The sequence below is a fragment of the Marmota flaviventris genome, chromosome 12 (genome assembly GCF_047511675.1).
Source record: "Marmota flaviventris isolate mMarFla1 chromosome 12, mMarFla1.hap1, whole genome shotgun sequence".
NCBI classification, from domain to species: Eukaryota; Metazoa; Chordata; class Mammalia; order Rodentia; family Sciuridae; genus Marmota; species Marmota flaviventris.
In genome coordinates this window covers 43,188,670-43,215,362 of record NC_092509.1, presented here as the reverse complement: position 1 = coordinate 43,215,362, position 26,693 = coordinate 43,188,670, and the positions used below count along the sequence as shown (strand labels likewise).

The window sequence follows — 26,693 nt, the reverse complement described above, 5'->3', positions numbered from 1 at the left end:
GTTAAATTTTTTTAAGACCTCAGAAAGATTAAAAAAAAAAAAGGGCGCCTCACAGTACTGTTAGACAAACAGCCTGCTTCACAGATTCTCTTAACCAAATAATAGGGGGTTGGGGAAGTTTAAGAGTGTTCTCTCAGCAAAGCTTAGTAAAAGACACAAGTAAAAGAATTTATACATATGGTTTCAACTAATGGATAGACCTCTAAAAATTCACAGAAAATGAACAAAAATTTTAGAAGAATTATAGTATACTGAACTCAAAAAACAAGAGCCAGCAGAAAATAAAAATGAGCCCCAAATTTGGGACAGAAGCAAGCTAAGAAAAGCACTCAGTTGCAAACATGTGATACTTTTTTTTTTGGGGGGGGGGGGGGCTAAGGGGGGGTGTCAGAAGTCAGAACCAAAAGCCCAAAAGGCAAAGCTGAGAGCTATGCATGAATTATTCCTAGGAACTGAGACTCAACCAAGGAACTTATTTGTCTGTTTTTCCTTTTTTTTTTTTTTTTGGATCTGTTGTACTGGAGGAAGCCAGCTGCAGTGATATAAGGACATCATGACAACCAGTGGAAAAGCCCATGTAATGATGAACAGAGGACTTTGGCCAACAAGGAATTGAGGCTTGCACCAAGTGAATGAACCTGGAAGCGCCTTCTCCAAACCCAGTTAAGCCTTTAGAAGACTGCAACCCTAGGCAAGAGTGAAAGACTCTGGGCCAGTATCACAAAGATAAGTCACTCATAGATTCCTAGCTTTCAGAAACTGTGAAATGGTATTTGCTGGTTTAGCTACTAAATTTGGGGATAATGTTATGTAGAGCTAATAACTAAAACAGGCTTACACAGAGAAAAGGGAAAACACTGAAAATGGAGACAGAAACCACATCATGCAGGGCCCAGTAAATCCTATTAAGGAGTTTCTGTATTTTAACCTATGAGAAAAAAATAAACAATTTAAGGATTTCATATATCAACGTAACAACTAAATTTATTTCAGAAAGATCATCCTGAAAAATTGGAAGGGGTTGGAGTTGTGAAAACTAAAAATAGGAAAACAAAATAAGCAATGATAAACCTTCTTAAGAGGGTATTCTAACACTTGAATAGGAATTCTTAGATTTAAATATATTAAGTGGCAGAGCAAACTCAAAAACTTAAAAATTACACAAACGTACATCCCTTACTCAAATGTTCAGCCCTTACTAAAAGGTGTAGAACGCCCCACCCCCCCATACACGACACATACACACCTGCAGCTAACAGTCTTCAAAACATTTTCTATATCCTATGCATCCCACTGGAAACCAAGTGTATATCTGAGAAAACAATCCATATGAACCAACTCTCTTGTCCACATAAGGCCATGTTTTTAGATACCTTACATCCCACTAAATGATAAATAAAACTAGGCATATACAAAAATCAGTATCTACTCATATTCAGACACTCTATAGTCAATATCATGTTATGATGAAAATGTGTTGAAATTTAACCTTTTTAAAAAACAGTTCCAGGGGCTGGGGTTGTGGCTCAGCGGTAGAGCACTCACCTAGCACGTGCGAGACCCTGGGTTCGATCTTCAGCACCACATAAAAATAAATAAAATAAAGGTATTGTGTCCAACTACAACTAAAAAGTAAAATATTAAAAAAAAAAAAAAAAAAACAGTTTAAGCTGGGTGTGATGGTGCACACCTGTAATCCCAATGGCTCAGGAAGCTGAGGCAGGAATTTCGCAAGTTCAAAGCCAGCCTCAGCAACTTAGCAAGGCCCTAAGCAACTTAGCAAAATCCTGCTCCAAATAAATAAATAGGGCTGGGGATGTGGCTCAGTAGTTAAGCTCCCCTGGGTTCAATCCCCAGTACCAAAAGAACCTACCAACCTAACAATAAAGTTCAATCCTTTAAGGATTAAAAGCAAAATTAAAATAAGTTTAAAAGATCTGAGCACTTACTACATGAGCACCATACTTTTTTTACTTATGGTAAGTAGCACAACCAGAATTTTAAAGGAGCCTAACTCCATAGCTCATGTTTTGAACCCAATAAAGCAGCTATTCTCAGACCTTTCAGACTCCATTTGCTCACTCTTTTCAAATCCTTCATTATCCTACCTATACAAGCATTGTTCAAATAATAAATTCAAGGACCTACTTATAAAATAGAGAAGGAAAAAAATGGGAAAGTAACATAATATGTATTTTAATTTAAATTCTTGGGCGACCCAAGAAGACAAAATGAGGTTCTCACAGATGCTTACAAGAGAATTCACTGGGAACTTAACAGCTAAAAATAACATATGTTTTACAGATATGTACTATGGCTATTTAAACATCACAAATGGTGGTGTTGTTGATGAAATAACTCCTGCGAAGTTCTGAACAAAAAAAGTACATTATTCTCTTACTATGTACTAGATGCATTCCTGAAAATTTTAGTGCATGTACAACCTAAAAAAAAATCATATGTAAAAATGAAATTAGGTCTTAGACTCAATTAATTTATAAATGGAATTTCATCTACTGGAATATTTTGCGGGACAGTGAGAAGTCACACTGGCAATTTTTCCTTTTGTGGAACTGTTTTTTGCACAGTGGGACATGTATAACTATAAGCCCTTTCCTGCTACTTGCCACTGACATCCTTCAATACTTATGAAAATCAAAAGTGCCCTCACAAATTTCCAGAATGTTTCCAGAGTGGAAGAACAGTATATAGCTCTCAATAAGAACCACTGTAGAGAAATAAGCAAAGGTCTCTGGTGTTCCAAACAACCTTTAAATCCATTTCCCAAGCGGTAAAATAGGTGTGCTATACAAAAATTCATTTTTGTAACAATATTTAATCAACTGAGCAGCAGGGCAGATATTCCCTAGAGTTCAAAGGACCACCAGTTTCTCCCCAGTGGACCTGCCCTCCCTTCAGAATTTCACACCATCTCAAGCTACAGGATTATTTCTTACAGCTCAGAGTTCATTCTTCATATTCATTACCATTCTGAGATGTAACAGGATTGCCCTGGCTCTTATCACCAATCTGATCTCTACCTTTTACTCTTCCCCACTCCCAAACTCTTACACTCTGTTCTGTGAAACAGAAACATCACTGCTTTCAATATTTTCCCATCTTTTTACTCTACCTAAAGGCTGGTAGTCTCCCACAAACACTATGAGTCTCCTCATAGCTTTTTTCTTCCTATATCCTCCAAACTAACAGATGGGTCAAGCATTCATCTTCCTTGCTTCCCACTGCTGGTTCTATATAATTTCTTCCATTGTCATTAGAAAAAAAAAATTTATAACCCCTTATAAACCAATACCATCACTTTTTTCCCAAGATGTCATATGCAGTCTCTTGGTCACAGTCACTAGCTCACCATATTCTCAAACCCCACACTTCTGGTATCTTTTTATTTTTTTAAAGTTGTATATGGACAATGCCTTTATTTATTTTTATATGGTGCTGAGGATTGAACCCAGTGCCTTGCACATGCTAGGCAAGCACTCTACCATTGAGCTAACACTCCAGCCCCCCTGGTATCCATTCTTTACAATAATATCCATTTGAATAATCATCTAATATCATGACCTTCACACCCACATTGATCTCTTCTATTCCATCTCTGCCACCACTCCTGTGTTATACTCTAAATCTTGCCTTCACTAATAACTATTACCACCTCTGAAATCTTAACTCAAGCAAGTAACCACCACCCACCCTCCTGACTTGTCTAGCTTATTCTAACACCCTTCCTCTAAGGAATGACTCCCCTGAGCCTTCTAATCCTGAAAGTCCTACGTCAATCTTCTACTACTCATTATCTCCATGATGCCTTCTTTCCCTGCTTACCCAGTTTAGATTCCATGGTCCATCACAATAATCTACCTCATAAATACTTTTGTCTTCATCCTTGGATTCCTCCTTTGTACTTGCTCAACCCTAGATGAACCCTACTTTGTGCTGGAAATCAAGTTGAACTCCTGATCTCCATTCAACTGCCCAAATAAGCTGACTGATTTCTAAATAATCACAATACTACACCTTCAACAAATTCATCAATTCTACTCCTTTCTCTAATAAGTTAGCTTTCCCACACCTACCTTCCTCTCTCTTAAGGTTCCTTTCTCACTCTCAGGTGATGACCTCACCTCCTACTTCATAGAGAAGTAGAATCATAGGATAAACCATTCTGTCCTCTCATTACCAACTCCACCAAACTACTGTGCATTTTTCTCATAAAACTTCCTTCTTTTCAAGAGGGGAAAAAAGTATTTCTTCCCTAATTAGATCCCTCCATAAGACTGATCCAGGAGAGACAGGAAATAGTTATTAGAACAAAGTCCTTGAATCAGAGAGGGGATGGAATTATTTCATCCTTTTAAATGGTTCTATTATACTAGTTCTATTCTTTTACACTAGTTATAGTACATTCTTTTTAACCCTTTTAACATTTTAATTTACTAATTCTGTTATAAGGCTTATTGCTAGGCATTTTTTTTTTTTGGTTGATTCATTTTTTTCTAATTTTGGGTCGTATTCTTCTGCTTCTTTTGCATGCCTGATAATTTTGACTGAAGGCCAAACTCTTTTAAACTGTAGAATCTTTATTCCTTCAAACAGTTTTGGTATTTGTTCTGGGACACAAGTTGTTTGAAATTTAGATTGTGTTGAGTTTCCTGTTCAATCTTTATTAAGAGAAGTCCAGAAGTATTTAGTTTAGCACTAATTTGACTCTACTACTCAGAGAATAACCCTTCTGAGGACTCTCATTTGATGCTCTGTGTAATAACAACCCTTTCCATTCTGGAAAGCGGGGATGTAACATTTCCAGCCCTGTGACCTGTCAGAACTGTCCTCCCCAACCCCACCACTCCTTTCTCCCTTTCAGAGACCTGTTAAGTTTCCACATAGGCTCAGATCAGCCATCAGCCAGACTGAGGGAAATTTCCACCATTCCACTGTTACAGGCCAATGGCATATCAAATTAAACAACCACTTTCCAGTACTCATCTTCTCAGTGGACACAGCTAACCAATGTCCTTCTTTCTTGAGACACTTTTAGCCTCATTTTCCTCCTCTACCTGAGCACAGCGTAAATTACCAACCATACGTTAACGACTTCCAAATCATACACTTGAGCACAAATTGCTCTAATGTACACCATTCTCACAACTCGAGCTACATTTGAACAAGTAAAAGTCTTCAAACTAGATTCTTCCACCCTTTGTATACATCCCTCCTCTAATTTTCATTTAATTTGCTCAAGTTAAATCTCAGAGATTCATCCTTGATTCTTTCTCTCCATCTCTGAACACATCAGTATATCCAAATCCATCAGCAAGTTCTGTTGGTTGTACCATCAAAAGGATCTCAAACTATCTAATTCTCTTAATTTGTACCTTTACCACCCTTCTTAAGGCCATCATTCTTATCTAATATGATTCATTTCCCACATGGTAGAGTGATCTTTTAAAAAATGTTAGAACCTGTCACTCCTTTACCTCAAACTAATGGCTTACTTCATTTCCAAGCAATGTAAGCTTGTTGTGGTAGCCTACAATTCCTTATCTGATTGGTATCCCCTGAATGCCTGTGGGTCCTCATGGCATAATAACCATCCCCTTCCTCACTTTGCTCTACTCCTTTGGACTTCCTTTTGTTCCTACTTCAGGCTCTCTGCCTAGAACTTTCTCCATCCAGATGTTAATAGGTATTAATGTTGGGCTTATTCACAACATTAGAGTCTCAGGTCAAATGTGCCTTTACCACCAATGCAAAATAAATCCTCCTCTTTCATCTATCTGAAATTATGTACTTCTTGTTCTGCTGCCACATACTTTTATCCATTTCTTTATCTTTTTTTTTTTTCCTTTTTGGTCTATATTCTTCCATTAGAATTCAGTTATTCAACTGAACAAATATTGAACACTTACTATGTACCAGGCATTATTTCAGGTGCTGAAAACATCAGTTAACAAAGTAGATTAACAAAATTTCTACCTTCTGAGCCCAGAGTCTATAATGTAAAATCCATGAAACAATCCCTGTTTATTCATTGTTGTATCCACAGGGCTTTTAACAGTATCTGGCTCATAGCAAATAAGCAATAAACATTTGCTACAAGAATCAATAAAAAATGTATTTATGTGTTTCTTACACAACGTACCTCACTCAAATCTCTCCACTCAGTTATTAGAATAATGATGAAATTTTTGTTTTAGTCTTCAACTAGCTATATTTATATTTTACTTCACCTCCACACACTATTATCTTACAGGTAAACCATCAATCTGTAACCATCACTACAGAGTTCCATCTCTAAACTCAAAATCTTTACAATACTGCTATAGCATCCACTTGTAAATCCCAGAGGTTCCAAAGACTAAATTGGAACCAATTACCCATGCACCTAGACTATCTTTACTTCTTTGTAAATTATGTTCATATAACATGCAAGGGAAGTCACTAAAGATTTAAAGACTTATTTTGTAAGCACGTAACACACATTTGAAAAGACAATATCAACACAATAGAAATAAAACCATTTCTTCATTTTTGAATGAAGAAAATTTGGGTTTGAGGAAACATGTATGTATACCTACACAGCATGAGAGGTTAGACTAGGACATATGTCTCATAAATCCCAGTTTGATAGTTTTTTTTCAATTAATAATTGCTTAAATTAAAGAGTTTTTTCTTTTACATATATAATATAGCTATAATGTAAAACAACTATTTGTCATCCATATGACAGTTAAAACTTTGGGTTATCTTTGTCCCTGGATTTACTCTAAGGCCACATGTTATTTATTCAGCTGGTACTTGCTAATGCTGAAGGGAATTCAATTAAAATAATTTGCTTTGATAATTTGTTGCAAACAAATGAAACAAAAAAATTTTTTAAATTCATTGCAAAATTCAGCAAGCTATGGAAGAATGCATCAAAATCAAACCAATTTTCTTTTTAAATCTGAGACAGGGTCTTGCTCAATTGCCGGAGCTGGCCTTGAACTGGAGATCTTCCTGCTGCAGCCTCTGGAATTGCTGGGGTTATAGTGTGTGCCAAAACGCCCAGCTGAATCAAACACCAGACATTTAAAAGATAACCTTCATTACGTCTTCAAAATAACTCATCATTTCTGCATTCACCAAAGCTAAGATGCAGATAATGTGTCAAAGACTTATTAAGGTCACCAAATTTGTTTTTCATCTATCTACAACAGTAGGGCTGGTGGATGAAATTTATTAAATGCATTTAAAGTTGGATGTCCACTAAGTTTAAAATACTGTAATAACTCAAAAGACAATGTCTATAGAAATCATTGGTTTTAAGTTAGGAAACTCGATCAACAATTTATAAACACATTAAGCACTACTATCAAATTGTTTAAAACATTGAGTTCTTACTGAGTTCCCTAAAATTTGTAGTTCTGTCTTTAAAATATTTCATGTTTTCGTACCACTTTTGTATTTAGAAACTTTTTTTTTTCCTTTCAATACTGGGGACTTAACCCAGGCCTTGTATGCATGCTAGGCAAGCACTCTTACCACTGAGCTACATTCTCAGTCCCTCACAATTCATTTTATTCCAGAAGTACAATATAAAATTATCATTACCTTATGGGTTCTCTATTTCTAAAAGGTAGAATCACAAACTATACAATTATTCCATATTATTGTTCCCTTTAAAATGATGTTGACAATTAAATTCCCTTAATTTTCCAAGGAATTGAGTAATAAATGTAGTCAGGATCCACATTTTAATATATACAAACAGGACTCTTGAACTCTTAGTAAGTACTTAAAAAACACTGTCATATGTGTGTCTTTATGGCTTCTGTATCTGTTTACTACTTAAACATCAGGACATAGTAAAATTAAAAACGTAAAACACAAGCCCAGTCTGTGTTTAATAAAATAATAAGATTGGTTGGTAGACTATTTTATTCTGCCCCACAATCATGAACCTTTAAACACAGCTTTTTATCCTTTGCTTACTACTCTGTATAATAAATAATGCTTTTAAATTTTATTGAGGTGAAAGAAAATTAAGTAAAAATTCCTCTAGTGATCATGAAGCACCCACAAAACACCTTTAAATACATAACCCCATTAGTTTTTATTATTGCTAAGAAAACAAAGCCTAAATAATTTGAAATATTAAATTATATACTGAAATGGAAGTTAATACTAATACTTTAGGTACCTAGACACTTAGATTCTCAAGAGGTCCCTTTTATAGTTAAGTCTTCAGTGTCTTCCTGGGTTGCCTACACTTTTTAAAATATTTCAATTATCCTGTTTCTAGTTACTATCAGATTGGACAAAACCAAAAGAACTCCAGGACAGACTATCTTAACTCTTGAGCTTTCTGACCTGGCCCATTACTATTTGCTTGAGGGACAAGTATGAACGTTCCCTCTAGAAAAATACATCACAAAATTTTATATGCACTTTGTGCGAATCCACCAACTTCCAGAACTATTGTCCCCATAACCCTCAGAACCTAGGAACTTCTACTCAAAAATGTCTTAGACAAGTAAAAAGTTGAAATCAGATTGTCATTTCTGTTATCTTTGGCTTTATCTGGATTGTTTATTCTTTAAAGCAAAAATCCTAAATACTCTCAATTCCTTTCTAATCCAAACTATCTGTAGGTTCTTTGTTAAACTTTCCTTCTAATATAACTGAGATTTCAGATATTTCTCTTCACTTCCAAGAGAGTGGACAGAACAGAGAAATCTGGACTGATCTTTATAGCTCCAGATGGAAGAGCTAAAAACTGCGGTTTAGAATATTAAAGGTTAAAAACAAAAAGATTTCTTTAAAAAATCAGAAATCAAACTTTCAAGCTTATCACTTAAAGCGATTTAAACTTGCTTCTATGAAACTTGCTTCTATGAAACTTCTATTAAACTCATAAAAATTTAAAAAATTTCGGAATATGTGCACATTGCCACTTTAGCCCTCATTAAAGCAAAACAAAAAGAAACCTCCTATCAACTTTATAATAAAGTCTTTAACTTGGACTCAATAACACTGTATACTGGGCCAATAATGAAGGAGACAAAAGTAGGAGTGTAAGACTATCTTGTCCAGGTAGAACCTTATAAAGATAAGCTGTCACAGTATGATAGCTAGACCCTGCTTCTGAATTGGTTGATATCATACTTCACATCCCAAACACATCAAATATCATAAGTCTCTATTCCTCACAAATGGAAACATACACCAATACAACCCCATGAAAAATGTTATATGGAGGATAAGTCACTCCAACTTGTTAAACAACACTTTAAAAAGAACTTTTTAAGATGTATCCCAAAGTGGTATTACCAAAATGGAGGATTTAACTTAAAACTCCAATTTTAATCAACGTAAGTCAATTTAAAAAATCTGAAGCTGGGCATAGTTGTGCACATCTGTGCTCCTAGTGACTCAGGTGGTTAAGGCAGGAGGAAGGCAAGTTCAAGACCAGCCTCAGCAACTTAGGCCCTAAGCAACTTAGTGAGAACCTGTCTCAAAATAAAAAATGAAATGGGTTGGGGATGTATCTCATTGGTAACGCTCCTCTGGATTCAAGTACCAGTACCAAAAAACAAAGCAAAACAAAACAAAATCTCATAGGACTAATCTTTTTGGTAATGTACATCGTTTCAAATAAATGTAAAACTGTGGCAATAAATAGCATAAAGATAATAAAATTGACTTTATGAAGTTAGAAATGATAAATTATAATGGGACATCTGCCTCCAACTTAACTTTTTGTTCAATACTCAAAGGGACTCATTTATTTCATAGAGGTGATGATGGTCCACTGTTTCTCAATCATTTAAAATTTATATCTGTAATTCATTAATACCAGGTTTTCATCAAGTTATCTTTTGCATTACCAACTTGCAACTTACTTCATTGAATGAATTTAAATATTTGCTCCCTAACATCAGGATCCAGATAAGTCCTTCAATCGATTATATTTATATATTATTTTTTCAATCGATTATATTTATATATTATTTTTCAATTCTACTACAATAATAAAATAACTAAGTTCTAAAGTTGAGTAATGTTTTTCATTTCCAAAAGACCAGGGGCAGGGAAGATGGATGAGGGATTTTACTTAAAACTGTTTTCTTTAAAATTAACAAGCATGACTATTTAGACCAGTGTTGTCAGCTTTGATTAAAATAAGCTAAATGCGAGTATAAGTTATTAAATTCTTTTCATATGTTAAAGATTTGTACTAAATTTACCACAAATATAATAATTATTAGGTATATTTCACATGACAATTTTGCAGATGTATTCCAATCATTAAATGCTTTTTATTAATAAAGTGGTATGTAAAAAACTATCCTCGGGGCTGGGGATGTGGCTCAAGTGGTAGCGTGCTCGCCTAGCATACGTGAGGCACTGGGTTCGATTCTCAGCACCACATAAAAAAAATAAAGATACTATGTCCACCTAAAACAAAATAAATAAATATTAAAAAAAAAAAAAAAACTATCCTCATCTAAATCTGCCCCCAAAATAAGAATATGTACTTTTGCTAAGCTAGCCAGTCAATTCAGGTTCTAGACTATGGGGAGCTAATAGAAGGCATAATCAATATGTCAAAAACAGAAGTCTGTTTTAATTAACTTTTCCTCTTTAAATAAGAAGTACTTCCAGCAAACTATGTACAGTTTTGTTTTTTCTAAGGTTTACTTAGAATTCAATTACCTTTATGTTTACTATATATTTTCAACAATGCATAACATGCTTTTTTCAAAATTGTGATTTATATGACCTACCACTAAGGACATGCAACCACAGGATTACCAGGAACTCTTTACATTCTTGTATTAAGTTTAGTACTTATTCAGCTTCACTGATCATACAGTTTCGGTTGGTTGGTTGTGAAGTGAAAACTTTTAAAACAGGTGATGGAAAAAGGCAGCATGAAAGAAGAAAAAATCCCTATGTCCCTCAAAAATAGGGGATCCACATGCTATGACCTAGTGATAGCTACTGTACTTCAGTGAGCAAAAATTATCTGCAAAATTTAACATGCATGATACTTCAGTTGAACTCTGCTCTCATTTTAGGTTGTAGCTCTTGGGACTGTCCAAAATATTCATAGAAGCAAGACTTAACTAAAGTTCTAAAGCATTCTGTATTGCCGTCTTGCTTTAATCAGGTTCTCCCATTCCTTGGCTGCAAAACAAGAACTACAAATTAATTTCCAGGGCAGGGTAACACCAACTCCTAACTTGAAAGTTATTATCTGTTAAAATTATAAAGAGAAACAAAAATAAAACCAAAAGACAAGATTCTGCAGTCACAAGTACTTTAATTAAAAAAAAAACAAATCACTTATTTAAAAATAAACAAATGGCACCATTCTACTCTAAGATCATACAAGTAAAAATAAAAGGTACGATTCTCATAGGTGATGTGCTGAAAGTCAGTACTACACTAGACAATCTCAACTACTACATACACTTAACTTATCTGTAAAGTTGGATGCTACTCTCAAAAAGTAACATTCGACTGTCACAACTATTTTATTTTAAAAGGTTAACCAACCCAAAGAGTTTAAAGAGTTTTATTTTCAAAGACAACATTACAGAGCATAGTTTCTACATTAAAAATTCTTACAATACCAATAGAAGTATTACAGTACAATTTTCCACAACAAATTTGTAGCACACAAGTCCACGCGAATCCTTGACTTCCTTGAACTGTCAATACACTGCACCCTGTTTAAATGGCTGTACCTGAAAACCAAGGTATGCAATTCCTTAGGATTAGAAGTCATCAAGTTATACTGTCAAGGATCTGGGGGAAATGAGAGGAAGATTCTATTATCCTTGTGTCTGAACCCAACTTCCACAACAAGGTAAAGCCACAGCAATGACTGTCAATTAGCTATAAATCATTTAAATATTAAAACCCACCCAATTTAGACATCTCAATGTTAAGATCTCTGAAGGAATTCACTTAAGTCCCGTTATGAATTAAAAAGGACCCTCTTTGGTCTTTGACATTTACTTAAATCAGACCTTTCCCTCCCTTTGAGAGACCTGAAAGCAGGCGAAATTAAATTTATTTTACAGATAAATGAATAATAAAGTTGCAGGGCTTTGGAAGAGCCACGTAGTCCAAACAAATCTGCAACACATTTTTCAGGATCAAAGAAAAAGTCAGGGATAATCGTTTACTATCCTCCGACTAACTGGCACAGGGGATGCATGCACACGTTCCAGAAAGAGGATACTGCAAATAGTAAGTTTTCCATGAATGTTAAGTCGTATGGGCAAACACGGAGCATCCCGACATTTCATTGCAGGGAGAGGAGGACACCAGCCTCAAATGCCTGCAGTCCGCCTGGCCCGGCCCTCGGAGGCTCCACGTGGGGTTGCACTGAGCCCGGCACGCTGTCCAGGCCTCCGGGAAGTGAAACTCCCCGCCTGTGCGCAGAACCTTCGCTCCTCGGCGCCGGCAGCGGCGCGGAGGCCGCGATGGCCCTAGAGCGCCGCCCAGCGGCCCGCGGAAAAGCTGCAGGCGGGTCCGCGGCTCCCGGCTCGCCGCACCCCCACCGCCACCCAGCCTGTTCCCCTCTCCGGATGCACAAGGCCCAACCCAAGAACTGAGACCACAAAATGGCTGCCGGCAGCCTTGTCACGTGACCCCTTTGTGCCTTTCGGGCCCCCGAACTCCGCGGGGCCCGGGTACAAGTGACCGGGGTCGGCGGGTGGCCTTCGAGGAGGGCCCGCCGGGCCGCGACGGCCGGGGGTCTAGGCCGGGGAAGGCAGGGTAAAGGCCCGGCCGGCGACCGAGAGTCGGCGGCGAAGAGAAGATGGCGGCCATTTTGTGTGGGTCTGCTGCTCCGCCGCCGCCGCAGGCAGCAGAGGAGCGGGGCCTGGCGGTGGGTCGGACAGGGGAGTTAACACGTACCGACTCCTCTTCCTTCTCCATTCCGGTGGGCATCTGCGGCACGGCCCGGTTTATCGAGGCGTATTCGTGCAGGTCGGGCAGATCCTCACAGCGGAAAACCGGCAGCGGCTTCGAGGCGTCTAGCGCCCGCGCCCGAAACGACAGTTTACTCATCTCAGGCGCAGCAGATACCTCTCCGCTCTGGGGAAACGGCCCCGGCCAGCGGGATCATGGAGAACCGGGGGTTCGGTCCCCACTCGCCTACCGCTGCCGGGGACTTGAGGGGCGGAGCACAAAACCCGCCGTCCGGGCACTAACACCAGCCGGGAGGGTGGGAGGCTGTGCCGCTCCGCTCCTCTCTCGCTCGCTCTCTTCAATACGCCATGGCCAACATGGCGGACATTAAAACTCCACTGTGCGCTCTTCAGCCAACCCCAGCCATTCCCCACACTGCATCGCGCAGCGGCGCGGGCACGCGGAGGGGGGGGGAGCGCGGGCTCGAGGCCGGCGCCGGCACGGAGCGCGCGTCCCGCCAACCCCCGGCGCCCGCCACCTAGCTCCCCGCGCCGGGCTGCCGCGGCCCCCGCCCTGCGCCGGCCGGGGGGCGGCAGGCCTAGGGGGCAGCGGCGCTGGCGGGCGCTCGGACGCCGGGAGCCGGCCGGTGGGGACTGCTCGCCCTCCAGCGCTCCAGCTGCTCGCTCTCGCTCGCTCCCTCCCAGCGCCGTTTTCTGACGGGCGAAGGTGCCGGAAAACTGTCTGCACCCGCACGCCGGCTTGTCGAACGGCAGCGGGGGAGAGCTGTTCGGCGGTGCTTTTGCCCCGGAGTCCCGGGCTCGGGCACCGGTGTCATCCCTGCCTGGTGCTTCGAGGGGTCGAGGCCGCGGTCGCCGGGCGTCCGAGGGGCGCTCCGGAGGCGCTGCCCATATCCTACTGATCGCGGCAATTTAGGACTTTAAAATAAAAATGCAAACGAAATCAGGGGCAAAACGTTACTCTGGGTAAACTTTTTAGCAGCAATTATTTCTGTGTCATGAAACTTTGGATCATTTCAAAGTATCATTTAAGTATCCATGATATTTGATCATTGGTCAGGTTCCCACCCACCCCGCTCATTATAAATGCTATTCTATTCCGATCCAAAGTAATTTTTTCCCCTCCAGTTTTACATTTTAACTATTCGTGTATACTATTTTATTGTAACTGATGCAAAGGATACGATGTAATCTTTAGAGAAAACATTTGAAGCAAGGCCTTCAATTCTAGACCGAGTTCTTTATATCTACTTGGTGTTTATATTGGAAGCAAATGCTGTTTCGACCTGGCCACGGATTCACACTTGTCATCTGTTCTCTGAACAGCTTGATAAAATTTAATCATATAAAACCTGTAATGCACTCGCCAATCCCCCCACTCCCCACAAAAGAAAGGCTGAATTATTAGGAGAGATTAAATGATATGATAGATTACTAACATTTATTTGGTTCATATTACACATGAAAATGGGTATCCAGAGATCTCCTTCTAGTGGGTTTAATAAGTTTGGCAGCAAAATTTCAAATGTTCACCCAGAAAAAAAAAATTGCTTTTCCTGCTAGGGGCTACGTAGTAAGAATAATCGTTAAATACCGTTTTTTATATGAGGTGTTATTAGCTTAGGTCATACAGACAAACTGCTATCTTCCAGGTTGGTTTCTAGATGCCATTAATTATCACCTTTATTACCAAGTGTGCTATAACAGCACACTTGGGGAAATTCTAGCATACTTTACTACACTTCACCAGGTGGGGAGATGACAAAGAGGTAGATTGCTGTTCTCCAAGATTATTTTAAAATTCCAATATTGAAAACTCACCTCTATGAGGCAGAGGAGCTTAAACCTGCCTTTCCTATATGGAGACCATGCATTTATTTATTCACTCAATGAGCAAACATTTATAGAGTCCTTATAGACTTCTTAGTGTGTTGCTGCTGACTTGTCAACCAAAGGACTCCTGGAGGAGCTCACACAGTGTGGAGCAATACAGGTGAATTCTAAATGCCACAAGCAGAGGGGCATTTTGATGAATAGACTGGGAATAGACTGGAGTGGCGTCCAACCCAGGGAAGTGACTCTAATGAAGTATTCAGGGAAGGCTTTTTGGAGGAGATGATATCTGAGTCAAATTATGTGGGATAAGTATGGGTTAACGTAGCAAAATAGGAAGGGAAGAAAGATATCTTAGGCAAGGACAGTAGCAAAGACCTCAGAGCAGAGAGCGCATGTCACATTCTGGGAACCTTACGAATAGCCCAGCTTTACTGTGGAATATGACACCTATTTAGCCAGATTTAACCATTCTGAAAATACTGGCTGATTATAACAATATAATAACAGTCCTCTCCAGCCTACAATATTAGATTCCTGAAAATCCTAGTAGTGGAATTTATGATTGAGGAACTTGGATTTTATAGGACAAAACAGGGTCTTAAGTCATGAGTAAACCAAGGAAGTGATTTTTTTTAAACTTCACTAAAATAACAACAGCATGCAGAAAACCGTTTCCACGTTTGGTTCTGAAAGATGGCTAAGAATCCAGCTAGTAATGGGAATGAAATGGTAGAAGAAAAGGTATTTGTGGGAAAACATAACTTTTGAACAATTGTTAATAATGGACACTCTACAAATAAATTCCTTGTTTTCTAGAAATTCTCAAATCATCCTCTGTGGTAAGTTCACAGATTTGCTTACAAATTCAGTAGATCTTTTGCAGATCATACACTATCAAAGGGACATTCTCTTTCCCCTTAAATTTCTACCTAGCTACTCATTGCTCTAGATTTCCTATTCCTAGTTCCTTCTGAGTTCCCAAGGACCCAGAGGCTTGAGCCCCAAGTCTGTCCTATATCCAGTACATGTCTTTCCATCCTAAAGGGCAGGAGTATAGCTATAAAGGTTCATATTTAATTTTCTTCAACTTTCTTTATATAACCCAAACATTCCTTGAAAAAAATAGTTAATCCTGCCCTATTTTTAACTTTCCTTTCTATTTCCAACTTAAAGTTCCCTTTTTTCTAAGTGTCCCAATAATAGTGACTTACTATTCTCAATGCTGCAAGAATGTATACTAGGGTTAACCCCCAAATATACTAACCTTTCCTCAAAGGGAAACATGCATAAAAAGGGATTTGCAATGTTTAAACAGTTTCAGTTCATGTCACAATCGTATAATCAGCGAGGTACACAGTACTGTCATTGCAGGGGACACAAATAAGGTACTGGTAAATGGATAGCCAGTTAATCAAATGACAAGCAATGTAGTGAAATGCAGTGCTCTGGAAGTTCCAGCTGAGTTGATCAGACATCATAGAGAAGGTAGCATGGAATTTGGTTCTGAAAGATGGCAAAGATTCCAGCTAGTAACAGGAATGAAATGGTAGGAGAAAAGGTATTCATGTGAGAAAACACAATTGTATGTTCCAGCTGGAGGGAGGAGCAACTGCCAGGTGGTGCTGAGGATAGGGAAGTTTAGATGGCCAGAGTTCAGTAGGATACTCCAACAAAAATCCTGTTGTATGATGAAACAGGTAAGAATTTGAGTGGACAGAGTAGGATTAGAAAGTAGAGACGTAAGTCTTAATGGTAATAATAATTATGTACCATGTTATCCTAATGAAATGTGATTTGTTTTTATATGAAGAACACAGTACACAGCCCTTAGCAGGGCTTCATAGTGCATGTCACCAAATCAATATACCTAAAACCCTACTTTTATTCAGTATCTCCCCTTCCCCAAGCATATATTATAACTGTTATTTATTTTTTTCCTATCAGTAAAGCCAAATTCAAATTAAAGTCCTCCTATAATTTTGCCTTACTCTCTCCAACATCATCTCTCTTTATTGCTTAAGTCTTTAGATGTTCAGTTCATCTCATCAACATCTTCAGAAATCAACACATCTTCCCTGCTTCCAGATTTTTATTCTTTCTTTTCTCTCCTCTGTTATAGTAGACTATAACACATCTACTTCTAGCTACTGAACTCCTATTTTACAGGAATGTCTTGAAGATTAAATAAAACAATCCATGAGAGGCATTTAGAATGGTTCCTGCCCACAGTGAGTACTCAGTAGATGTAAGCTACTGTTATTATCCTTCAAAATCCAACCCAGGTATTACCTCTTTAATGAAATACTATTTAATTTGCCTGGGCTCTAATTCCCTAATCTGAAGAACAAGGGAACAATTAGATGAATTCAAAATAAGTCCCAAACCTACAAGAAACTTTCTCATCGCTGATATCCGATTACTAAATTTTCGATCAGTAAGAGTAATACCTACTATTCCTTGAGCACTTACTGCATGCTAGGAGATGCAGAAGGACTTTGCCTTATTTCATTTATTTTGATGCCAGCCCAATTATGTATGTCTTGTTGGGTTTAGAGAGGTTGTGTGATCTGCCTATATTCAGGAAACTGAGGAAGGGCATTGCTGAGTTGAGAATCCAGAGGGAGCCTAAGAAACCTGATTAAAGTGAAGTCAGAAGACCGAACATAACATGAGAAGAGAGAGAGATTTTGAGGGCTTGTCAAAGAAGGGAGTACAGAGAGATGGTGACAGACAAAGGGTGGTTATCTGGGTCAAATTCTTTGTGGTTTTTGAAGGTGGGAGTGATGTGGGCATGTTTGTAGTAAAAGCAAAAAAACCATTTTAATGGATTAACTTTAGGACCCTTTTCCTATAAGGCAAGAAGGAATGAGGGCAAGAATAGATAGGGTTGCTCAGAGTTAAGTTTCCTTTGATGAGACTACAAGATTAAAAACCATAATACCGGTTTTGGTAGCTGGAATCTAGGTTCCTCATTCCTTTAAGCATTCAAGAAATATTTACTCAATGTTTATTCAGAATTATGCAACCTCAGAGAAACAATAAGACATGATACCTTCAAGCTCACAGAGGAATATACTGTGTTTATATTTAATTGGGAAAATGTGAAATTAATGTCTTTAAAACATGACTACAGAGCAATCTCATCAATAAAAAGTGGTAGAATGCTAGAATTGAAAGCACTGGTCAAAAAGTAGTAATACTAATTAGTACATTTCACTCAAAGTAATCATTTTTTTCTATATTTTTATATTCATAATAAGTTACATAAAGAAATGACAGTAAATAATTCTTGCAACATAACAGCTAGGAAACTGGGAGCCCTTTATTGTATTTTTTTTTTCATCTAACAAAATATTACAATTTGCATGGCAATATATTTAACAAAAACAGTATTTGCACAACTGATACTGATTTCTTTACACTGTGATTTATAGATGGATTAGTGTACATGATATTTAGGAATGACATTTGATATAAAATATAATAATTCAATATATATGTTAAAACAATCTGTCTCTAACTTAAAAGAATAATGGGCAAGGATTCAAAGTTATTTCAGTTTAACTTCATCTTCAATATAAATATTAACCAAACAATAAATAAATGAAAGGGGGAAAAGAGAAAGAAATATATGACTTAAACTTTGAGAATGAATTTTTAAAAATCTATAAAATGGTTTCAGCAATATTGGAATTAAAAAAGAGAGAGAGAGTGATGTATAGTACATCTCATTGTGTGATGTAAACCCTAAAGTTGAAGAAAATTTACTCTGAGGACAGTAAGGATTTTGCCAAAATTTAGAATAACCTTCCAATCCCAAAGGGTAATTGGATAAGTTTGACTATTTTTAAGACTTGACTCCTTTAATCCTTATAAATCATCTGTTCTTTTCCTCATCATGCAGGTAGATAATTGAGACCCCTGAAGTGATGGCATTTTAATGAGGGTACAACCAGATACAATTGAAGAGTGGTGGGCAGAATAATTAGAAACCCACTGGGAACTTGACCTTGAACAATAATAATGGGTAGCTAATAATGCAGAAATTATTTTGTTGTCTCTTAATGTCATACATCACAATAATTTGCCAGAAGAACAAAAGTCCATCTTAGAAAAATTAGAAATTTAAGAATTAAACCATACATATTTTTAAAATATTTGATAGTGTGCTTTTAAAATTGAATTATATGAAATTACTGTTAACCCATTAAACCACTGACTGGCACTGCTGGATATAGATCAAATGCATGTAAAAGGTTCTGAGGAGCAAAAGGATAAAAACAGAGGGAGGATGGGAGGAAGGCAGGAAGGGAGAGAAGATGAGAAGAAAGCAAATCACAGAATAACCTTTAGATGCCTAGTCATTGTGAGTAGATGGAACATGCTACTTGAACATTAGTTTTACTAAGACATACATATATGAACCTATATTGTATAAATGGTACATAAGGGGTGAAGGAATGAAATTTAGGAACAAGAAAAAAAAAACCTGGTAATAACAAAACTTTAAGTTAAAAGATTTAAGCCAAATTTATCAATGGGTGGCAGACAAAGGAAGATTGATGGAAAGATTATACTGAACTATTGCTTCTATGTCCCAAGGAAGGAAATTATTTCTAGCTTTGCTTGGGGCAAAGAAACTTGGGACACAGAATTATCTTTCTTACCATCAAATAAGCCAGTAATGGTGAAATAAAATGTTTCCTCTCACTGTGTTTATTTTCACTGATCCTTTGAGTAACACTGTATCCACTGCTTAGTTGAGCACTCCCAATCTGGTTCTTCCTTGCAGAGCAGGGAAGAGAAAGTGATCACTTCAAACCATGGAGTGAGATTATAGGTGTGAAAATGACTCAAGCAGTGAGAGGAGGAGGGCATGGAGAACAGAGCCCAGTGAGCTCTCACATCCTGGAGACAGCGGAGAGAAAAGAGGCTGCGGAAGCCTGGACACAAGCCAAGGGAGGTCAGCATTTCAAGGACCAACAAGGAGAAGCAAAAAGAATGAGGTCCTTGAAGATCATAGCAAGCAACATTTACATAGGATGTAAGATAGATTACATAGGGCAGAAGATAGATTGAAGCGTCCAGAGGCGAACTGGAGGAGTCAATCGTTTACCTGGCACATCAATGTCAAGTACAAATTTGAAGTGATTTTCAGTAACCTCCCATGGTAATTTTGTAGATGCTTGCTTAGAGAAGTAAGACTACCTTGAGGCTAAAGATCAGTTTAGCTTCAGGACCCAGCTGGGGAGGCAGAGTGGCTACTCTCATCAGCACCTCCCACATTAAATGAGAATACATTTCAGTAATTCATGAGTCTCTCCATCATCCTGGTGATACAGTAAAACATACTTGTATATTTATAGCTGCATAAGCTAATGCACCAAAGACCGCTGTTGTGTCTCTTGAGTTACTGACAAAGGTATGAGCCTCATTCAGGTCTTAACATTTCTTCTGAATGAAAGTTCCCAAACATGAAACTCATAAAGCCAAAAACCAAAACAAGAAGACTGTGTTTGGATGTGATGATACATTTTGGTTTTAACTGATTCATTCATTGGGTTTACATTTTGATATTTTCATTTCTGTCAGTGTTTTCTGGCTTTCTTAACTTTTATTTTTGCTTTTTTAAAATGTGCTTATTTTATAATACCAGAATAAATACCATATATTCTGTTTTGTGGCCTTTACTTCTCAATATCATTTGACGATGTTCCTATCTAATTAAATATTCTTCTAAGAATATTTTTTAAACATTTATTTTTTAGTTTTAGGTGGACAAAATATCTTTATTTTTTATCTTTATGTGGTGCTGAGGATCAAACCCAGTGCCTCATGCATGCTAGGCGAGTGCTCTACCACTGAGCCACAACCCCAGCCCTAAGAATATTTTTTTGACAGATATTCTCCTGTGTATGTACCATAATTTACTTACACATTGTTCTCTTAAGGAATAGTGACTTTTATTATAAACCACACATATAATTTTGATATAATTTTAAAAATAAAAATGATTTAAATTTTCATGGTTTAAGACACGTGTTTTACCTGTTCTTTGAATAATGATTGTGTCAAATCTATACAAATAAAGATTGACAATTTTATTATCCATCTGAGTAACTGGCAAAAACCTAGGTTTTAAAAATGAGTATTTCTTCCTGATATTCATTTAGCATTTCCCATAAGTATATTTCATATAACACTGAAATGGGAATTATATAAAGAGTAATATATAAAACTAGTAAAGACTGGGGATGTAGGTCGGTGGTAGAGTGCTTGTCCAGCAGATAGAAGGCCCTGGGTTTGATCTCCCACACTACATCAATCAGTCAACTAATCAATCAATCTAATAAGTTAGGGAAATACTGCCTATGATATCTTTTTTCTTAAGATAAGTATAAGCTCATGAAGATAGGTATTGGCTCAGAGAAGTCCTGCCATTTACTGATGCTTAGCACATTATTTTTTCAAATTTATTTAAAAATGGAGCCCCTTTATATGGATCATTAATTAATACTTTTCATTCTATAAGAGCACATTTTGGGAAATTCTAGTCAAAAGAATTTAAGAAAACAGAAGATTTTTCTAATCAAGTTGTTTATCTAAAACTTGAAGAAGTCTAAAGATTTAACAAATGTAGAGTACTATATTTATTGCCATTAAGATTTTTACCCTGCTAAAAAAACAATGTGAAAGAGACATTTAAATATAAAACTGAACTGAATTCTGAGAGGCACCTAGCATTGAGCAGATTGCTAAACCTTGGCAATATATTTCCTGTTAACACCAAATTATCTAAAAATATTTAACCTTATTTCATTCCCAAAATTTCTCTAATGAAAAGAACATGTTGAACTTTGATTAAAGATGTTTTGACTCTAATTAAAGTTCTTGGAGCTGTAGTTTCCCCATTCTTAAGAATGGTAAGAATCTGCTAAGTTGTTACAAGGACTCAATGAAATAATTAATGCATAGAGCATGAAAGGGCCTGATTTAAAAAGTCATGCTCAATAAAAACAAGCTATTTCTTAATGTTATTTGTACTTTATTCCTTTCAACAGATCACTTTTGTTTTCTGAGCTTTATTTTTTGCTACTTGTTTTTGTTTTTCTTATAGCTCTAGGAACTGAGCCCTGGATCCCATGCATGCAAGAGAAATGTCCTACCACTCAGCTACATCCCTAGTCTTGAGCATTTCTTTTTTTTTATGTATGTAGGGTATAAAGCATAATATTGTTTGTAAATGCTTCAAAAACTTTTAGCTAAGGAAAAAGAGAAATCCTCAAATGAAACCAAGGACCTGAAAGATTTTATAAAACTAACATAAAAATATATTATTCATCTTCAAAATATTTTGATTTCCATTTAGTTTTGAAACATCTGTATGTTTACATCCACAAGGAACTCTATTGCCTCTTTTCACTTCATTAGCAAATGATTATCATCATCAAATGGGCGTTCAATGACTGCTCTGCTCCATCTCCAGATCTGGTCAAGCAAGCTCCCCAGGAGTTTAGGGCCTCTTGGCCCAGGTTGCTATTGTTTGCCTCAGGGTGAGTGCTTTGAATAAAAACAGTCAGATGTTAAGTAACAATTTGCATTCAAAGCAGCCACACAGTGTAGTGAGAGTGGTAAGAGGTACTGCACGGAACACTGGCTTCCAACTTTGAAGATCTGGATCCCAATCTGACATCTACCCTTTACCAGCAGTATGACCCTATAGAAATGGTTCACTTTCTGGGCCTTAACTATATACTATGTAAAGAACACTTGTTCTCTTTCCTCTCAGGCCTTATGGAAGAACAGAGGAGATATAATGGTGGAAAATCTTTGGAATTTCCAAAGGGCCATTACTAAGGAAGAATAGTTTATTTCAGTTTCACTACAGAGGTAGGGAAGGTCACACATCCTCCAAAATAACACACTGAAACAAAATCCATGCCCCTGTTCCACTCATGTAGTACATCAAAGAAGATTTGATTGCTAGAGTAGGGCCCTCCACACATTTCCTTACATAGGTATCTCTGAGACAAAACCAAAATTCATTCATTTTATTTACTTTTTAATAGTCATGTTTTTCATTCCTTTTGATGCATTTTGCCACATTTCTTTAATATACTTCAGAGAATGTTCTGTACAGTGTAAAGGTCAGGGAATCTGTGATAAATTTGCCTTATTTTGGAATAAATTTACCAGAATTATAATTTTTTACTAATAAAAATGTTTCAACAAGAAGCCTTTATCACTGACTGTAGAACAGAAAAATAAATAAAAACATTTTCTTTCTGAATTTTCTCTGCTGACAATGTCTCCCATTTCTAAAGCAGCAGTAAATGTTGCTAGCAGATGATATGCAGCAGTCTTAAGAAAATAAATGGCCAAAAGATATAGTGTAATGTAGTAGCTAAAAGTTTGGCTCTGAAGTAAAATATGCTATGGGTGTGAATCTCAACTCCCTTCTACCACTGTAAATTTGAAGAAAATTCTTAGCGTCTCTGAGTTTTAGCTTCCTCCCCTGTAACAAGGAGATAATATTATTTCCAGGTATAATTTGGAGTAGAGATAAATCATCATATAACCGAACTTACTGAGATATTACTTTGGAGTAGGTGCTTTACACATATTATCTCATTAAATATATCAGGTCTTTTAAGATATTGGCAGTATCTGTCATAGTAAGATTTCAGTAAGTATTAGAAATCATTATTATTATTAATCCCTCCAAAGCTGAATATTTTTCTTAAAGATTAAGGAGAGAAGGGTGGAAGACAGCTAAACCAGTTCCTAAGTACCTTCATGTTAACATACATGCCAAACTGGGTTTACATTGGCTGTTCAGTCCTTCTTTCCCTTGAAGAAAACATTTAAAACTCAAACCTTCAAAACAAAAACTAATATTCTAAATTTACAGTGTTCTTTGCCCCTTCCTTCCTCCCCTCCTCTGCTCTCCTCTCTTTCTCTTTTTTCTCATTTTCCTTCCCTCACTCTTTAATCTTGGTGCTAGGAAGGGAACCCAGGGTCTCATAGGCTAAGCAAGCTCTCTACAACTAAGCTACATCCCTAGCAAGTGTCCCTTCTTTACTAATTTCTCAAATCGCTTCCATTCAGAAAAGTCTCAGTGCACACACACACACATCTGCACTCCCTTCTTCACACCAGGCTTTACATGTGTTCTTCCCACATCTAGTTTCTCCTCTATCTTAACAAAACTCCCTTTGCCTTTTTTTTTTTTTTTTTTTTTTTTAGTTGTTCTGATATCTGTGCTTTTGCAAATAAACTAAACATTCTTCATGGTCTGCTCAAAAAACAATGGCTCTTCCGCATTAATTTTGAGCTAGGCTTTGTATAATGATCTTTCTTAAAATTCTACCAATTCTCAGTAGGAATAAAAACAATTTTATAGTGTCTAGTTTTAGGTATTTCCTCCTCATGTTGGTTTTAAAGATAATTTTTAAAAAGCAGAAAGCTTTCTAAGTCATGTGATATGTGATTATTTTATAATAAAGTCATCAATGATCTAAAAAAAAAAATCTATGCTGGGCTAACTTACCTATGTGAAAGAGTAATTCACAAGCATCTTTTAATTTTAAAAGATGAAGGTTCCTATCCTGGATCTATCACCAACCAACTGCGTTATCTTAATCTTGGCCTCCATCTCTTCAATTTAGAAAAAAAAAAAAAAAAAAAGACTAAAACTTGCTGCTTTCCAACTCTTTTCAACTCTGCAACTTTAATTTTTTTTAAGTTGTAGATGGAGACAATACCTTCATTTTATTTTTATTTATTTTTATGTGGTGCTGAGGATTAAACCTAGTGCTTCACACATGCTAGGCCAAGTGCTCTATCACTGAGTTACACACTCCCAGCCCCTCAATTCTACAACTTTATTGTTATATTTATTTTCCCCCAGTTGGTAGAAAAAAAATGGAGATAAATGAAGTTTTTTAAATGTAAAAAACTGAGGAAAAAATCATTTACTTTGAAATATATGATTTCTAAAGAAACTACGCCTTTAGTATTTCCTAACTATATACATTTACGTAGTATAGGGAACACTTAAGAGCAAATAAAATCTTGGGAGATATGTCCTAGGAAGTGTAATTTCAATGCCTGAGTCAAAGAGATAATGATCCATTGGTAATTAGTAACACTTAACACTTGAAAGATTCTTTTGGGGGGTTCTACAACTAAGTACCCACTTTACCAGTAAGCTATACCCCTCAACCCCACCCCACCAAAAGGCCCTTAAAGGACGGTTAGTAAGTAGGTTTACCCTAAGTATGGTCAATTGTGGTCTGAGAAATCCATGTAGCTTGTAAATAGATCATTAAAACTGGAAAACAAGAAAGAGCCAAACTTCAAAATAAAGGCTGAAGTCAAAATGATCAAAATAATTGTTTAGAAATAAAATATCTTCAATTAGTGTGATATTCTCCCTGGAAACATACAGGGAATGTCTATATAATAAATTTAGAAAATAATCAACACCATAGTATTGTTTAGGCACTGAGGAAAAATGCCAAAAAGCAACAACAACAATAGTAACACTTTAACCAATTTAGTAATTTAAAACATGTGACAGACATATGAAGAGTCCATTTAAATCTAAATTTTAAAAATTTGATTATGTTTCACATGCTTTTATAAGTTTTCCTAACCTTCTTTTGTTTATTAGCTCTCACCTCTGTGCAAGAATCATATTATGAATCATACAAAAGAAAAAGATGTTATTGACCTTAATAAACTTAGTTCCCATAAACACAAACAGGGAGCATGCTCTTTGTATACTGTGGTCTGAAAGGTATAATTTGATATCTCTATATTCTCAAAATTATCAATATAGTTATTAAAATAAAATGTTTCACAAATTTACCGAGTAATTTATTTTCATCTCTTTTGATGATACTGAAGAACTCATTTTCATGTTAACTAGCTTAAGTCAAAAACTGATCCACATGATGGACAACCACAAGAGTGGGAACCTAACAGAATAAGTTATACTTTTTGTATGTATATTCTGCCAAAATACAATCCACTGTCATGTCTTAAAAACAACAACAACAACAACAACAAAAAACTTATTGTTTCAGATCAATATTTTCAGATTAATAATTGAGTCCATATTCAATAATCATGGAATAGTCATCAGTTTATTTCCTCGTTAGAGTGACAAGTATGAAGTGTATCAATATACACAGATGGAAGTCTTTCTATAAAGTGAAACACGGTAACAGAGACCAGCACACAAAGGCCAATCCATACACTGATCACAAACTGCAGAACATGTATGATGGTCACTGAGAGAATCATGAAGCCAAATAGATATTTTTTTTTCCTAATGGTGCAGAGTATGAAGCTGTATGATGACATTTTCTGAGAGAGAGCGAGCGAGAGGGAAAGAGTGAAAATGAAAGAGAGGAAAAGAGAGGGAGACAGGAAGAGTGAGATTTCAAGTGGGTTTAATGTAGCGTTTACAATGGGCAGTTCTAGAGCTTAAATAAAAATCTATGTGAAAACTTCTGGTTTTCCACTTTTAATATCACTAAGCATTCAAACACCTAAACAAAGTTTAGGGGGAGGTGAATTTTACCAGAAAAAAAAAAATCTGATTAAATGTAGTGTAGCTAGCTTTGAATTTAGAAACTAATATTTTTTTTCATTTGAAAGTCCAAAGGATTTCATAATCACAATCCCTAAATTTTAAATTCCATGAATTTTCCATGTCAAATAAAGTGTAAATTGAAATTCTAATTCAGTATTTAACTACAATTTTATTTTAAAGAGTTCCCCATTTTTTCACTAGTCCCTTTAACATAATATAGCTGAACAAGTGTACTTTTAAGAAATGCCAAATTTCAGAATCATATAAAGCTATGTTTTCCATAGAAATTTAGGCTTTTGTATTGAACTCTG

General features: G+C 36.7%; 1 protein-coding gene across 3 annotated transcripts in view; it reads right to left on the bottom strand.

Moving 5' to 3' along the window:
* The window catches only part of Epc1 (enhancer of polycomb homolog 1), an 89,060-nt gene that overhangs the window by 46,700 nt on the left and 15,667 nt on the right, over positions 1–26,693 (bottom strand). For 2 of the 3 annotated variants that reach the window (XM_027928477.3, XM_027928478.2), the window contains exon 1: positions 12,934–13,375. The exons of the other annotated variant lie outside the window; for it this stretch is intronic. In XM_027928477.3, the coding sequence (XP_027784278.1) occupies positions 12,934–13,086 (153 nt within the window). In that variant the 5' untranslated portion in view covers positions 13,087–13,375. Of the gene's footprint in view, positions 1–12,933; positions 13,376–26,693 lie in introns of those variants that run through there. 3 annotated transcript variants of the gene reach the window in all.